The sequence below is a fragment of the Phacochoerus africanus genome, chromosome 9 (genome assembly GCF_016906955.1).
Source record: "Phacochoerus africanus isolate WHEZ1 chromosome 9, ROS_Pafr_v1, whole genome shotgun sequence".
Lineage (NCBI taxonomy): Eukaryota > Metazoa > Chordata > Mammalia > Artiodactyla > Suidae > Phacochoerus > Phacochoerus africanus.
In genome coordinates this window covers 3,037,905-3,052,372 of record NC_062552.1, presented here as the reverse complement: position 1 = coordinate 3,052,372, position 14,468 = coordinate 3,037,905, and the positions used below count along the sequence as shown (strand labels likewise).

The 14,468-nt window shown below is 50.3% G+C and overlaps 1 protein-coding gene across 1 annotated transcript; it reads left to right on the top strand.

The window, feature by feature from the left end:
• The first annotated feature begins 832 nt into the window (after positions 1 to 832).
• On the top strand, positions 833 to 14,212 carry RPP40 (ribonuclease P/MRP subunit p40). Its single transcript, XM_047794441.1, has 8 exons — positions 833 to 1,000; positions 3,234 to 3,378; positions 4,558 to 4,626; positions 5,694 to 5,789; positions 7,277 to 7,402; positions 10,196 to 10,394; positions 10,519 to 10,653; positions 13,153 to 14,212. Exons 1-8 carry the CDS (start codon positions 878 to 880, stop codon positions 13,349 to 13,351), a joined length of 1,092 nt encoding a protein of 363 aa, XP_047650397.1. The 5' UTR covers positions 833 to 877; the 3' UTR covers positions 13,352 to 14,212.
• The last annotated feature ends 256 nt before the right edge of the window (positions 14,213 to 14,468 follow it).

Here is a 14,468-nt window from a genome sequence, read left to right as displayed (position 1 = left end):
GCGGCCCTAGAAAAGTGCAAAAGACACACACACACAAAAAGTAGTTCTGGGAGTTGCCCTGGTTCAACCGTAAGGAGCCCAACTAGTATCCATGAGGACTCGGGTTGGATCCCTGGCCTCGATCAGTGGGTCAGGAATCCAGCTCAGGTGTAGGTCATAGACAGCAGCTTGGATCCTGCGTTGCTGGGGCATAGGCCAGCAGCTGCAGCTCTGATTGGACCCCCAGCCTGGGAACTTGCATATGCCTGCTACGGAATCTAAATGAAATAAAAAATTAACTCGGGAGTTCCCGTCGTGGCGCAGTGGTTAACGAATCCAACTAGGAACCATGAGGTTGCGGGTTCGGTCCCTGCCCTTGCTCAGTGGGTTAACGATCCGGTGTTGCCATGAGCTGTGGTGTAGGTTGCAGACGTGGCTTGGATCCCGCGTTGCTGTGGCTCTGGCGTAGGCTGGCGGCTACAGCTCCGATTGGACCCCTAGCCTGGGAACCTCCACATGCCGTGGGAGCGGCCCAAGAAATAGCAAAACGACAAAAAAAAAAAAATTAACTCGGAAGAAGTCTTAAGGAGTCCTATTGAAGGTACCGAGTACTACCTTTCTACGCAAAAGTTTGTGTAGAACTTGGGAAGGAGCAACCCCAGTCTAGAGAAAGGATTCAGGCAAGAGCATTCATCTCGGGCAGCGCACCTTCCCGGTACCCATCAGCGAGTTTTGCCGTGGGTCAGCCTAGTCCCGCACACTGCGTCAGCCCCGCCCCTACCCTGGCCGCCTGAACACGTGTGGCCTGCAGGCACTGCGCATGCCCGCGGCGAAGGGGCGGGGCGGGTGAGAAAGGGCGGGGCTAGCTGAGCCCCGGCAGGGCCCGCGCGGGGAGAGTATGGCCACGCTGTGCAGGCTGCGGGAGGTTCCCCGGCATTTGCTGGTCTGCGAGAAGTCCAACTTCGGCCACGACAAGTCGCGCCACCGGCATATCGTGGAGACGCACTATTACAATTACAGGGTAAGTCTCCGCCCTGAGACTGCGAACCGCGCTCCATACTGCGGAGGAGAGAGAGGCTTGGGAGAGTCGGGGCTCTGTTCCTCGGGAGCCCGCCCTCGGCGTGCGGAGGGGCTTGGGTCTCCAGGCATGCTGGACACTGTAGTCTCCTAGCCGGTTCGGGTCTGTGGTTTGCCCCGCTACAGGACTACAACTCCCAGGATGCGCCGGCGCGGGGCGGTGTCCCGTCGTTGGAGGAAGGAACGGGGCGGTGTGCGGCTGGCCACTAGTTCCCACCCGGTCGCAGATTGGGCGCGTCCCGGGAGGGGCGGGGCCAGGGGTAGGCGGGTAATGCCCCGCACGTGGTCCGAACCGGACTCGCTCTTCCACAAGCCGGTTTCCTTTCCCAGTGCGCCCGCGGGGTCTTTCCTGAGCGCCGCGCGCTGGCTGGCCGGGAGGCTACTGGCTGTTCTGATCCGCCCCTCGGTCCTGGTTAGAGGTCTGAGACGCTTTGCCTCTTGCTTGGTGCCTTCCGCATTGTCCCACGGAAGCGAACCTTTTCGCCGTCTCTTTGGCAGAAATGTGCCGAGGTGGCCGTGCTCGCGAGCACGTAAGAGCGATGTTCGCTGTTGCCTCGTGAAAAGGTCAAGCTCACGGGGCGCCTTTTTCGTGGGTGCGGCGGGCGAGGCACCAGGGAGGTTAATTATTGGTTTATCTGCTGAGAGTAGAAAACTTCCGTAGCTCCCAGGCAAGCGTCTGGTGGGCCGGCTTCACCAACCCATTTAAGTGGAGAGGGCTTCAAAAAACCTTAAAATGAAAATGGCTTAAGCCTTTTATACTTTAAATCGATGAGCCTAATCTCAACTCGGGCCTGACCGGCCCCATCCTCAGACGCAAGTGGTGACGCTGGTTCCTCTGGGGCAGACTGGTGTCCCAGCTTTGGGTGCGTGGTTTTTCAGGGTGTGGAGCACTTGGGCAACATTTGAAATCTTTCAGGTTGAGTATCTCTGCTTTGGATGGAGAGCTCGTCACAGGCAGCCTGGGATGTGTTCCTTACCTCCCTGGTCTCATCTGTAGAGTTTTTCTACCTGAAAAGTGGAAACATCCAGCAGACTTATGCTTCTGTGAAGCCTCATAATAATTGGTGTCCCTAAATTCCTTATGCCCTAAGGGACAGTTCCTTTGATTCCAGCCTGGTACCAGGTGTAGGGATATTCAGCTGTGCTCCACGCAGATCTGGGGATGTGCACTTGTACCATATGTTCCTAAAAGTTAATTCATGTAGTGAAAGGAACAGGACCTAAAATACACCATTCATTTGCAGAACATAAGACAAAAGCCAAGACAAAAAAAAAAAAAAAAATGGGGAGTTCCCATCGTGGCGCAGTGGTTAACGAATCCGACTAGGAACCATGAGGTTGCGGGTTCGATCCCTGCCCTTGCTCAGTGAGTTAAGGATCCGGCGTTGCCGTGAGCTGTGGTGTAGGTTGCAGACGCGGCTCGGATCCCACGTTGCTGTGGCTCTGGTGTAGGCCGGTGGCTACAGCTCCAATTGGACCCCTAGCCTGGGAACCTCCATATGCCGCGGGAGCGGCCCAAGAAATAGCTAAAAAGACAAAAAAAAAAAAGACAAAAGCCAGAGCTTTCCATTTAAATTGTTTTGCTCATCAATACAGAAATGAAAAACTTCAATTGTCAAATTTCTTTTTCCGAAGTTAAGAGTTTTTTTTTCCCCGCGCTTTTTATTTTATTTTTTTTTGTCTCTTGTTGTTGTTGCTATTTCTTGGGCCGCTCCCGCGGCATACGGAGGTTCCCAGGCTAGGGGTCCAATCGGAGCTGTAGTCACCGGCCTACACCAGAGCCACAGCAACGTGGGATCCGAGCCGCGTCTGCAACCTACACCACAGCTCACAGTAACGCCGGATCGTTAACCCACTGAGCGAGGGCAGGGACCGAACCCTCAACCTCATGGTTCCTAGTCGGATTCGTTAACCACTGCGCCACGATGGGAACTCCCCGAAGTTAAGAGTTTTGTTGAAAGTTGTGAAGTAATGGTTGGCAGCCTTCATAATGTTACATCCCTAAAAACCTGGGTGTTGATCTGTACGAAAGTCAAACTTGTTTAAACTGTGTCGTGGACGAAAATCTACAAAAACACGTGCTCACTCTGCTCTACATGTGAAACTAACACAATGCTCTAAGTCCACTATACTTCAGCTTTTAAAAACAAGCCTTGTTATATTCTGCATTCCAATAGGTTTCCTTTCTGATTCCTGAATGTGGGATACTCTCAAAAGAACTGAAAGACCTGGTCATGGCGTTTGGACCTTATTACTCTGTGAAGGATTTACCTCTTCATGAGTTAATCACCCATGAATTCATTAATACTTTTGTAAAGAAAGGTAAGAAAAGCCGTGTAGTGTCTGTGAATGTGGTGAGATGACATCCAGGGGCAGGGCACCAAAGTACTAGGGTTCTTCTCATTTTTTTATTTATTTGTTTCTTTAGGGCTTTTTTTTTTTTTTTTTTTTTAGGTCCACAACCAGGGCATATGGAGGTTGCCAGGCTAGGGGTCAAATTGAAGCTATAGCTGCCGGCCTACACCACAGCCACAGCAATGCCAGGTCCTTAACCCACGGAGCGGGGCCAGGGATGCAGCCCAAATCCTCATGGATACTAACTGCTGAGTCATGTTCTTAAGTGCTGAGCCCTGACGGGAACTCATTTATTTATTTATTTGGCCATGCCCTTGGTGTGTAGAAGTTCCCAGGCCAGCGATTAAACCCAAGTCACAGCAGCGACCTGAGCCGCTGCAGTGACAACGCTGGATCCTTAACCTGCTGAACTGCACGGGAGCTGCCGCTTCTGTTTTGAGTAGGGCTGACAGGGACTGACTGTGCGGTCCCTTCATCTCCCAGTGTGTGCGCTCATTAGATGGTGGTTTCTGCTTTTTTTGTGGCGGGGGCCACACCTGCGGCATATGGAAGTTCCCAGCCTGGGGGTTGAATCGGAGCTACAGCTGCTGGCCTACACCACAGCCACAGCATGGGGGGATCCAAGCCACATCTGTGACTTACACCACAGCTCACGGCAAAATGCCAGATCCTTAACCCACTGAGCGAGGCCAGGCATTGAACCTGTCTCCTCATGGAGGCGCATCAGAGTCCTTCCTGCTGAGCCACGACAGGAACTCCTGAGTAGCTTTCTTGACTTGAACACAAGTTCCTGGCGCAGTTGAGTCCTCACCTGGCCTCTCCCTCTCAGGTGTGCACAGTCACCTACCCGCCCACCTCCTGCCTCTCTGCCAGCATCCCCGAGGGTGCGCACTCCATCCTGAGTCCATTTTCTGTGCGATGGTAGAGTCCGCGGGCACCAGCAGCCCCGGGCGCCGACGTGGACCAGCCGTGCTTGGCCTTCGTGTCCTCCAGCTTTGCTTTGTCAGGTTGGAGGGCCCCTGAGGGAGCTGGAGCTGGAGCAGTGACCCAGAAGATGGTGTCATCACGTGAAAACACTCCAGCAGCCTTTGCAGGAGTGGCCTTTTTTCCCTCGCCTTTGTTCTCCTCTGGGCTTTTCGTTTCCAGGTTCTTGCTCTGCCCTAACGTACAACACGAACATCGACGAGGATAACGCTGCCGCCCTCCTGCCCAACGGTAACGACTCGCGTTTTTCCTTCTGTCTGTAATTGTAAAGGAAGTACGCCCTGTAGAAAAGAAAATGCCAGGGCTCCAGGGGAAGAGTGGAAGCCCCCTTCATCCCCTTCCCTCCGAACTCACTCCCATTCCTGGAAGAACTGCTGTTAGCAGGGTGCTGTTTATTCTTCTAGACGTGTTCTATGAATGTATAGACACACAGACCCCGGCCTGGCTGCACCCGCGGCATAGGGAAGTTCCGTCCAGGGATCGAATCTGAGCTGCAGCTGCAACACCACCAGATCCTTAACCCATGGCACCACAGCGAGAAGTCCCCCTGGTGGTTCTTTTTTTATAAAATACCTGTCGTACTCCATTTTCTCGTTTTGCCTTTTTCCCAAACTGTATGTCATAGACAGCTCTCGATTGTAGTGCATGTAGTTTTAATTTACCTTTTTTTTTTTTTTTTTTTTTTGCTTTGCTTTTTAGGGCTGCACTGATGGCAAATGGAGGTTCCCAGGCTAGGGGTCCAATCGGAGCTACAGCTGCCGGCCTATACCACAGCCCCAGCAACATAGGATCCGAGCCACGTTTGCAACCTACACCACAGCTCATGGCAACACCTTACCGTGAGCTGAGGTTAACATCCTTAACCCACTGAGCAGGCCAGGGATCAAACCCGCAAGCTCATGGTTCCTAGTCAGAGTTGTTTCCGCCCAGCCACATCGGGAACTCCTGATCTACCATTTTTAATGTTTTAAAAAAATTCTGTACAAAGAACTGTATTCATTTATACATTTATTTATTCTTTCAGTAGAAATTTAGGTAATTTCTAATTCCACTGTAATAAATAATTTCTTTATACATATAATGTTTAAATAATACCTTCGTATTGTAAAATATAAATATGTGCAAACAGTACCCTCGTATTATAAGAAGATGTATGTATTAATACATAATGATATCCTTGAATCATAAGTAAGAGTCCTTGTGTGCCCTGGTATTTAACTGCACAATTTGCCTTGCTTTCTCTTAGAGAACACATATTATTTTCAACATCTCATATGGGAATTATTATTTGATTATAGGGAAATTAATTTTATCACTGGATAAAGACACTTATGAAGAAACTGGACTTCAGGGTCGTCCGTCTCGGTATTCTGGCAGGAAAATCATGAAATTTAGTGAGTATTACACTCGCCCCGTCGGTTTCTAGCTAGGTAGTTGTCTTCCTGAGGCAATTTAAATCTAAATGTTTGAATTGCCTCTATTCTCTTGGTCGGAAAAAGTGTGGCTCTTTCTTGCTTTTAGAGCTCCTGCCTCCGGGGGCTCTCGGTTGGGCGTCAGAGAGGACGAGATGCTGCGAGCGTCTGTTTGCCTTCAGCTTCGGCTGCACCTTGGCAAGATCCTAGCCCTGCACGTGGTCCGTTAGGTATATATGTTTTGGGTCAGAAATTCAAAGGATGCACCCACCTCGTTCTTCATAAAGAGCTTCCTTTAATTTTCCCAAATTTGATGAATACTAGTAGAAATTCACCCACGAGTGAAGAGACATAGAGCTGCTGAGGGTCTGGCTTGAACACCCCTAGTGACGGCTGCCACCTCCACAGGCAGGTCAGAGGGGCATCTGCCCTTGGTCTTAGACTAGGAAGAGTGTGAACTGAACATGTCTGCGGTAGAAACGGACTCACAGGTTTCAAAAGCAAACTTATGGCTACCAGAGGGGAAACGTCATTTGGGGGGGGGGCTAATTAGGAGTTTGGGGTTAACGTGTGCACACTGTTCTGTGTGAAATAGGTAACTAACAAGGATTGAATAGCACAGGGAGCTCTTCTCAATATTCTGTAATAATCTATATTCTGAAAAAGAAGAGATGTATGTGTGTGGATATAACTGAATCACTTAGCTGTCCACCTGAAGCTGACACGACATTGTCAACTACACGCCAATCAAATTTACTTATTTATTTATTTATTTGCTTTTTAGGGCCACACCTGAGGCATATGGAAGGTTCCAGGCTAGGGGTCAAATTGGAGCTGCAGCTGCCAGCCTACACCACAGCCGCAGCAACGCCGGATCCTTAGCCCACAGAGCGAGGCCAGGGATCAAACCCACAGCCTCAGGGATGCTCGTCAGGTCTGTTACCGCTGAGCCCCAACAGGAACTCCAATAAAATCTAAAAATGAAATAAAATGTTTGTTGTGCTTAGCTCTTAATGCCAGAAATGCCCTTAAAGGCAGAATTTTGAGGTAGTAAACTAAAGGGCAGGCAAGAAGGACAAAGGAACTTTTTATCCATAAAATTTTCAAAGCAGGAGTTCCCGTCATGGCGCAGTGGTTAACGAATCCGACTAGGAACCATGAGGTTGCGGGTTCGATCCCTGCCCTTGCTCAGTGGGTTAAGGATCCGGCATTGCCGTGAGCTGTGGTGTAGGTCGCAAACGTGGCTCAGATCTCGTGTTGCTGTGGCTCTGGCATAGGCTGGCAGCTACAGCTCCGATTCGACCCCTAGCCTTGGGAAACTCCATATGCCATGGGAGCGGCCCAAGAAATGGCAAAAAGACCAAAAAAATTTTTTTTTCAAAGCACCCGATGACTTCAGTCGGCATGTTTTGCACAGTGTGGGCTGTGTGTGTGAATGCATTTTCTGTTCCTCTTTCTGTTTTTCGAAGTCGTTTCCATTGATTTGATGGATTTATCCTTTAACCCGGCCTCTAAGAAGTATGAAAGAGTATCCTGGGCCTTCAAAGAAAAGAAGCCGTTGAGGTTTGATTTCCTTTTGGCGTGGCATCAAACAGGTATGAAAAATAAACTGAGACGATCCAGCGGTTGTTACATCTAATTGCTCATTAAAGGGGGAGTCAGGGAGGCTGGGAGGCTGATTCGTCCTGACCGTCGGGGATGTCATGTGTCCAGATGCGCAGCGGTGGTTACACAGGGACGTCGTGTTCCCAGATGGATACACACCACCTGCTTTTGAAGGTTCACTTCCTGCTCCTTGACTTTACAAGGAGAGCGGAACTAGGTAGGGTCGAGCGTGGGTTTTGTAGCAGAGCCGTCTGAGGGGCAGTGGCCTTCCAGCAGCAAGAGTGGCCCCACCAGAACCACACAGCATCTCAGCCTCCAGCCACCAGGGCTTTGAACTGTGTCTGAGTGTCTGTGCCTCCTCTCGATTTATTTTGTGCATCTGTTAGCAAGATGTGTCCTAAGGTAATTGGCCTTTTTTGCTTTACGCTGTTTCGACTTAACGAAAGGTGCCATCCCCGAGAGCCGCGTCCAGGGCCATCTAGGCGTGCATCCGTCTGCCTCCATCTCCTCGGCTTCTGTGTCGACCCAGAGCTCGGAGGCTCAGAGCAGCTCGCCTTTATCCATTTCTCTCCTTTCTTCCTCCAGTTTCTCTCCAATAGCCTCGGCTGGAGTGTTTTAAAATAACACCAATTTGGAGTTCCATCGTGGCTCAGTGGAAACGAATCTGACTAGCATCCGTGAGGACGCAGGTTCAATCCCTGGCCTCACTCAGTGGGGTTGCCGTGAGCTATGGTGTAGGCTGGCAGCTGTAGTTCCGATTTAACCCCTAGCCTGGGAACCTCCATATACCGCAGGTGTGGCCCTAAAAAGACAAAAAAAAATAAAATAAGATGAAAATAACACCAATTACAGTGATATACGCAAACTGCTAATTCCTTTTTGCAGGGTAGTAATCAGGCGCAGCATTCAATGTCAGATTAAATTTGTTGTTACTTTTAACTGATTGGAACAATACATGTAGTTCAGAGTTTGATGTTCACGAGATAATTTAATCTGCCCGCATCTTCAGGGCGTTCCCACTGTGGTTCAGCAGTAACAAAGCCGACTAGTATCCATGAGTCAACTAGTATCCATGAGGCTATGGGGTCAATCCCTGGCCTTGCTCAGGGGGTCAAGGTCCAGTGTTGCCATGAGCTGGGGTGTAGGTCACAGACACAGCTCGGATCCACATTGCTGTGGCTGTGGTGTAGGCCGGCAGCTGTGGCTCCGACTTGACCCCTAGCCTGGGAACCTCCATATGCCGAGGCTGCAGCCCGAAAAAGCAAGCAAAAAAAAAAAAAAAGTATATATCTGTTCCAAACCAAGATTACAATGAACCAGATCTTGGCGGTGCGCTGGGGGAAGACAGGAGCCCATTGCTCCATCCTGGAGAGAGGCCCTCTGACGGCACCTCCAGGGAATCTGTACTCAGTGGGAGCCGCAGGGCCTCCAAACTGTGGTGCTGCTCCTGGTGTGGTGCAGACAGAGGGCAGAGGGGCTGACCTCTCGGTGGCCGGAAGCCTTCATGAGGGACAGCCTCCTTTACACCGGGTTCTGGAGAGCTCTGCGTTCCTCAGGCTCCTGTGTATTTTAAGGGCTTGTCAGGACCTGTGGAAGATCTGAGATTTTACCCTCTTTGCAGGCTCTGAAGTTAGGCCATATGATCTCGTGGGTGCTGAGCTCTAGGACAGAGCAGTGGTGGCCAGAGCATCTGCGTCTGCCCCAACCCCCAGGTCCTGCTTCCTGCAGGGACTGCGTGGTGGGCAGGTGATGCCGGCTCAGGCGGTAGGATGCGTTATAAGAGGGGAACCTGGAAGCTCAGGAGGTCAGGTCTCTGATCCAGGACAGTGAGCCTGCTGACCTTTGCCCTGTGGGGAGGGAGAGCGGATTTCTAGCACGCTGCACAGTAAGCACGCCTGCTCTCTGCTCCGGGGCGCTGCTCCTTCCCTCTTCCAGTCCTTCAGGACACACTTTATCCTATTTGTTTATTTATTAGTTTTGGCCGTGCCCACAACATGCAGAAGTTCCTGTGCTAGGGATCCAGTCCACACCACGGCAGTGACGATGGTGGATCCTTAACCTTGAGGCCACCAGGGAGCTCTCCTCCTGGGTTTTCTTTTTCTCCTTTTTTCTTTTTTTGTCTTTTTAGGGCCACACCTGTGGCATATTTAAGTTCCCAGGCTAGGGGTCAAATAGGAGCTGCAGTTGCTGGCCTACACCACAGCCACAGCACACCAGGTCCGAGCCGAATCTGCCACCTACACCACAGCTCACGGCAGTGCCGGATCCTTCATCCACTGAGCGAGGCCAGGGATCGAACCCGTGTCCTCATGGATCCTAGTTGAGTTGTTACTGCTGAGCCACGGTGGAAACTCCCTCCTCCTGGGTTTTAAAGACAAGCTGGACTGAGACTCTGTTACTGGGTTCCTCTCTCTTTCCTTTTGCGTGTGAAAATGTGCTCCTTTCACTAATTTTGTTGAAACCCAAGTCATGTTTTGGGTTTTTTTTACTAAGTGAAAAGTTTCTTAGTAAACAGGCACGTGTGATGAGACTGGTATGTGTTGACTCTGAAAGGGTTATGATTTTCCAGGAAAAGTGTGACAGAAGGTGGGTGTTTACCGAGCTTTGACACAAGGAGCTGAAAGGAACCGAAATGATTCTAATTTGAACAAGGCTTCGCACCACCTGCTTCGGTCGTACTGCATCCTACCTGCTTCCGGAAGCTCCCCGGTGGGAGGGGTGGATTCAGGGGTTCTCCAAGCTCGTTTACACGATTCAAATGGCCTTATTTGGTGTGTTTGAAGGTGCAGAAGAATCAACGCTGACGTCATACTTTTCCAGTTACCGAATTCAGGAGCATCGGCCAAAAATAGCAATGAGCACAGTGGCAGATCTGCAGTGCCCGGTGCTGCGGGGCAGCGAGCTGGGGGGCCAGCCGGACGCGGCCTGCAGCGCCCTGGAGCTCTTTGACTGGCTGGGCGCTGTCTTCAGCCACGCGGAGCTGTGGGTACCAGGGCCCCTGGGTCTTGGAGGGCTTGGGCTGGCTTCTTGTTTGTAATAGGGGTGTAGTGCTTTCAGGTGTGTGGTGGTGGATCTCAGCATCTTTTCTTTGGTTCTTTGGTTACAGAAATAACGAGCCTGACAGTTTCCTATCAAGCTATTGCTGTCCTCAGCCAAGCACAGTGGTGGCCAGAGCTTCCTTGTGCACCGTCACCGGGTTCATCCTTCCAGAGAAGATATGCCTCCTGTTGGAACAGCTGTGGTGAGAAGGCTCTTTGCCTTTTAGGTCCTGCGCCTACCCGTTGTTTCCGGGATGCTCTCACACACGCGTCCCCTCTGCTCTTGCCTGGGCTCAGGCGCAGTGATATTATCCTTTTTTTTTTTTTTTTTTTTTCTTTCTTTCTTTCTTGTCTGCGCTGCGGCCCATGGAAGTTCCCGGGCCAGGGATCAGAGCTGAGCCACAGGTGTGACCTACCCTGAAGCTGCAGCAGCTCCAAATCCTTTAACCCACGCTGCTGGGCCAGGGGTCCAGCCTGCGTCCTGGCGCTGCGGAGATGCCACGACCCTGTTGCTCTGTGGTGGGAATGCCAGTCTGATCACCTTAAACGAGGTGGAACCCTTGGTGAAATTGCTGGCTGTCCCTCCTTGTGCAGAGACAAAAAGTAGGTGGGGGAGGGATAAGTTGGGGGGCCGAGATTAAGAGAAACACGCTACCATATGTAAAATAGACAGGAGTTCCCTGGTGGCTCAGTGGGTTAAGGATGTGGTGTCGCTGCTGTGGCTCGAGTTTGATCCCTGGCCCCTGGAACTTCTGTATGCCATGCACGTGGCCCAATAAACAAATAGAGAAACAACAAGGACCTACCTTATAGCACAGGAACTGTATGCAATAACCTGTAATAAGCTAGACTGGAGAGGAATCTGAATAAGGATACGTATATATTAAAGAATCCTGGAGTTCCTGTCACGGCTCAGTGGTTAACGAATCCGACTAGGAACCATGAGGTTGCGGGTTCGATCCTTGGCCTTGCTCAGTGGGTTAAGGATCTGGCGTTGCAGTGAGCTGTGGTGTAGGTCGCAGATGCGGCTCAGATCCTGTGTTGCTGTGGCTCTGGCAGAGGCCGGTGGCTACAGCTCCCATTAGACCCCTAGGCTGGGAACCTCCATGTGCCGTGGGAGCAGCTCAAGAAATGGCAAAAAGCCAAAAAAAAAAAACCCCTTTGTTGTACATCTGACAATAACCCATTATAAGTCAGCTACACTTAAAAAAGAGCAGAACTTCCCTGTGTTTGTTGAGCACAAAGTGCTCATTTTTCCTGCTCTGCACGCCCCCCCCTCCCCCCCCCCCGTGTGAGTGTAGTTGACGTTATAACATCATGGAAGAAGACAGCGGTGGGAATTCTGGTTGTGGTGCAGCGGAAATGAATCCAACTAGTATCCTTGAGGACACAGGTTCAATCCTGGCCTCGCTCAGTCAGATGGGGATCCAGCATTGCTGTGAGCTGCGTTGTAGGCTGGCAGCTACAGCTTTGATTCAACCCCTGGGAACGTCCATATGCTGCAGGTGTGGCCCCAAAAAGAAAAAAAAAAAAAAAACAGTGGCTCCAAAAAGAAAAAAAAAGTCCTTTCTCTACAGAACACACTGTGGTCTCTTTAAGTCCTGGAGCGCTGGGAAATGTTGCATTTGGCAATAGGGGCACGAAAGGAGCTGCCGCCCCTGCATCCCCATCACATCCAAGGTCCGCTCCAGCTCTAACACCGTGAATCGCAGGGCGTCAGGGACACACCAAGGTTTTTATAGGGTTGGGTTGTCCGTTCCGGGCGGTGCCACACAAAGGAAACGTCAGCAAACTCGAGTCCTGAGTCGAAGACTCTCAGGCAAGCTTGGCGCCCCTTGGTCTCCACGCAAAAAATGCCTGAGACTTAAGGGTTGGGGGTTTTCCTTCGCAAACGCAGCCTCCTTTTTCACATTCGTTGGCTTCATGATTTGATTTTCCTCAATGAGAAGGTTGAAGTTTTAACAATGTGATGTATTTTCAGTAAGAAATTCAGTAATTATTGTGCAGTGTTTTGGTTTATGGGGACTCTGAAAGCAGCGCTGCTGAAGGGAGGGAGACGATTCTTACCCCGTCTGCGGGATTTTTTGTTCTTCGAACCTCGTGCGACCCTCCACAGGGAGGGTAGGACAGCTGACCTCTGTTCGGTGTGCTGCTTATTGAATTCATAGTGTAGCACCAGGAATCTAATTTGCATCTCCTCATTTTTATAAACAAAAGCTAAGGTCAGAGTTCCCACTGTGGAGCATCGGGTTAAGGGCTTGGCACTGCTGTGGCTCGGATTCTGTCCCAGGCCCCCAAGTCACCTCTACATGCCCTGGGTGCAGCAAAAACAAACAAAAAACCCCTGAGGTCTGAGCTTCCTGGGAACATCAAAAAATACCACTTATACTGAATAAGTAAGAAATCAGGGGAGTTCCCACTGTGGCTCAGTGGAAATGAGCCCCGACTAGCATCCATGAGGACTCAGGCTCGATCCCTGGCCTAGCTCAGTGGGTTAAGGAGCCACCGTTACCCTGAGCTGTAGTGTAGGTCGAAGACGTGGCTCAGATCCCGCGTTGCTGTGGCTGTGATGCAGTTTAGCTCCAATTGGACCCCTAGCCCGGGAACTTCTATATGCCAAGGGTGCAGCCCTAGAAAGCAAAAAATAAATACGTAAATACATAAATTCTCCCTGTTTGTTAAGAATTACCTGTCTTTTTCAGTCGCTACTTTGATGAACCAAAGTTGGCTCCGTGGGTGACGCTGGCGGTTCAAGGCTTTGCCGACAGCCCTGTTTCCTGGAGAGAAAACGAGCACGGGTTTCGCAGAGGAGGAGAGCACTTGTACAACTTCGTGATTTTTAACAATCGGGACTATTGGCTTCACATGGCTGTGGGAGCAGGTGATGACTGTCCCCCGTAGAAAGTGCAGAAGTTAAGATCCTGTTTGTTCATGTGCGTTGTCGTGCTGCTTGATGGTAAAAGGACCGTGTGTTCACTCAGACGATGGTGGTGACATTTCTCCGACGAGCCTCTCTCAGCACCTGCTCCAGACTCGGGCCCATCCTGCGGCTGCAGCCGGGCCTGCTGTCCAGTGAGAGTTCGTGGTTGATTTGTCCCTTTGGTAGGAGCCCACGTAGGGTTACTGCCTGGTGCCCTGGGCCAGGAGGATCAGGGGTCAGGTTTCACGGGACCATTGGGTAAGAGGGACTCAGGCTCCTGCTTGTAACCTCTTTGCATAATAATACAAAGAAATCCTTCTGTCCTGCTTGCCAGAGCCTGTTCCTGCTGTGAGTGCTGTTCATCTTTGACCCTGTTTAATTCTCACATCAGAGGGAACAAGCGCAGAGGGTGCGTAAGCTTCCCGAGGCCACCCTTGCTCGTGGGTCCGAGATCAGTCCCAGGCCAGCTGGTTCCTGAGTGTGTGTTCTCACTCTCCTTATTCTGGGTCAGGAGAGAGATTTGGAATCTGCGTATATTAAGGAACAAGTTGAAAGAATTTCTTCCCCAGCAGCATGGCTCACTTCCAGCATGGCTGGAATTTTTTTCCCAGCTAAAAGCGACGAAAACTTCTGGAATACCTTGTATCAAGAATCATCTTTTAAAATGTATCAACGAGCTGCAGAATAATTAAGAATTCTCAAAGGCTGTGTAATTTTTATTTGGCCATATGGAGTTAAATTAGAAATCAATAGCAAAAAGATCCTTGAAACCCTCCCCCCAAAGCCCCCAATATATGGGAACAAAATAAAATAACTCATAAGTCCATAAATCCAAAGAGAAATTTTTGAAGTAATTTGAAATGAATTCTTTTTAAAAAACTGGAATTTGTGGGTTGCTCCTAAAGCAGTACTAAGAGGAAAACTTGTAGCTTTAACTACTTGTATGAAAGGAAGAATGCACTGGCAACTCTGTCCGGTCACTTATGATGGAGCCTGATGATATGCGAAAATAGAATGTGTACATGTCTGTGTAACTAGGTCACCATGCTGTACAGTAGAAAAAAATTGTACTGGGGAAATAACTTAAAAAAAAAAAAA

Bases quoted from the DNA above. Each gene is read 5' to 3' on its own strand.
- RPP40 (XM_047794441.1), top strand. From the start codon at position 878: ATGGCCACGCTGTGCAGGCTGCGGGAGGTTCCCCGGCATTTGCTGGTC. The intron at 1,001-3,233 runs GTAAGTCTCCGC...GCATTCCAATAG, and splicing joins CGCACTATTACAATTACAGG to GTTTCCTTTCTGATTCCTGA. The intron at 5,790-7,276 runs GTGAGTATTACA...TGTTTTTCGAAG, and splicing joins CAGGAAAATCATGAAATTTA to TCGTTTCCATTGATTTGATG.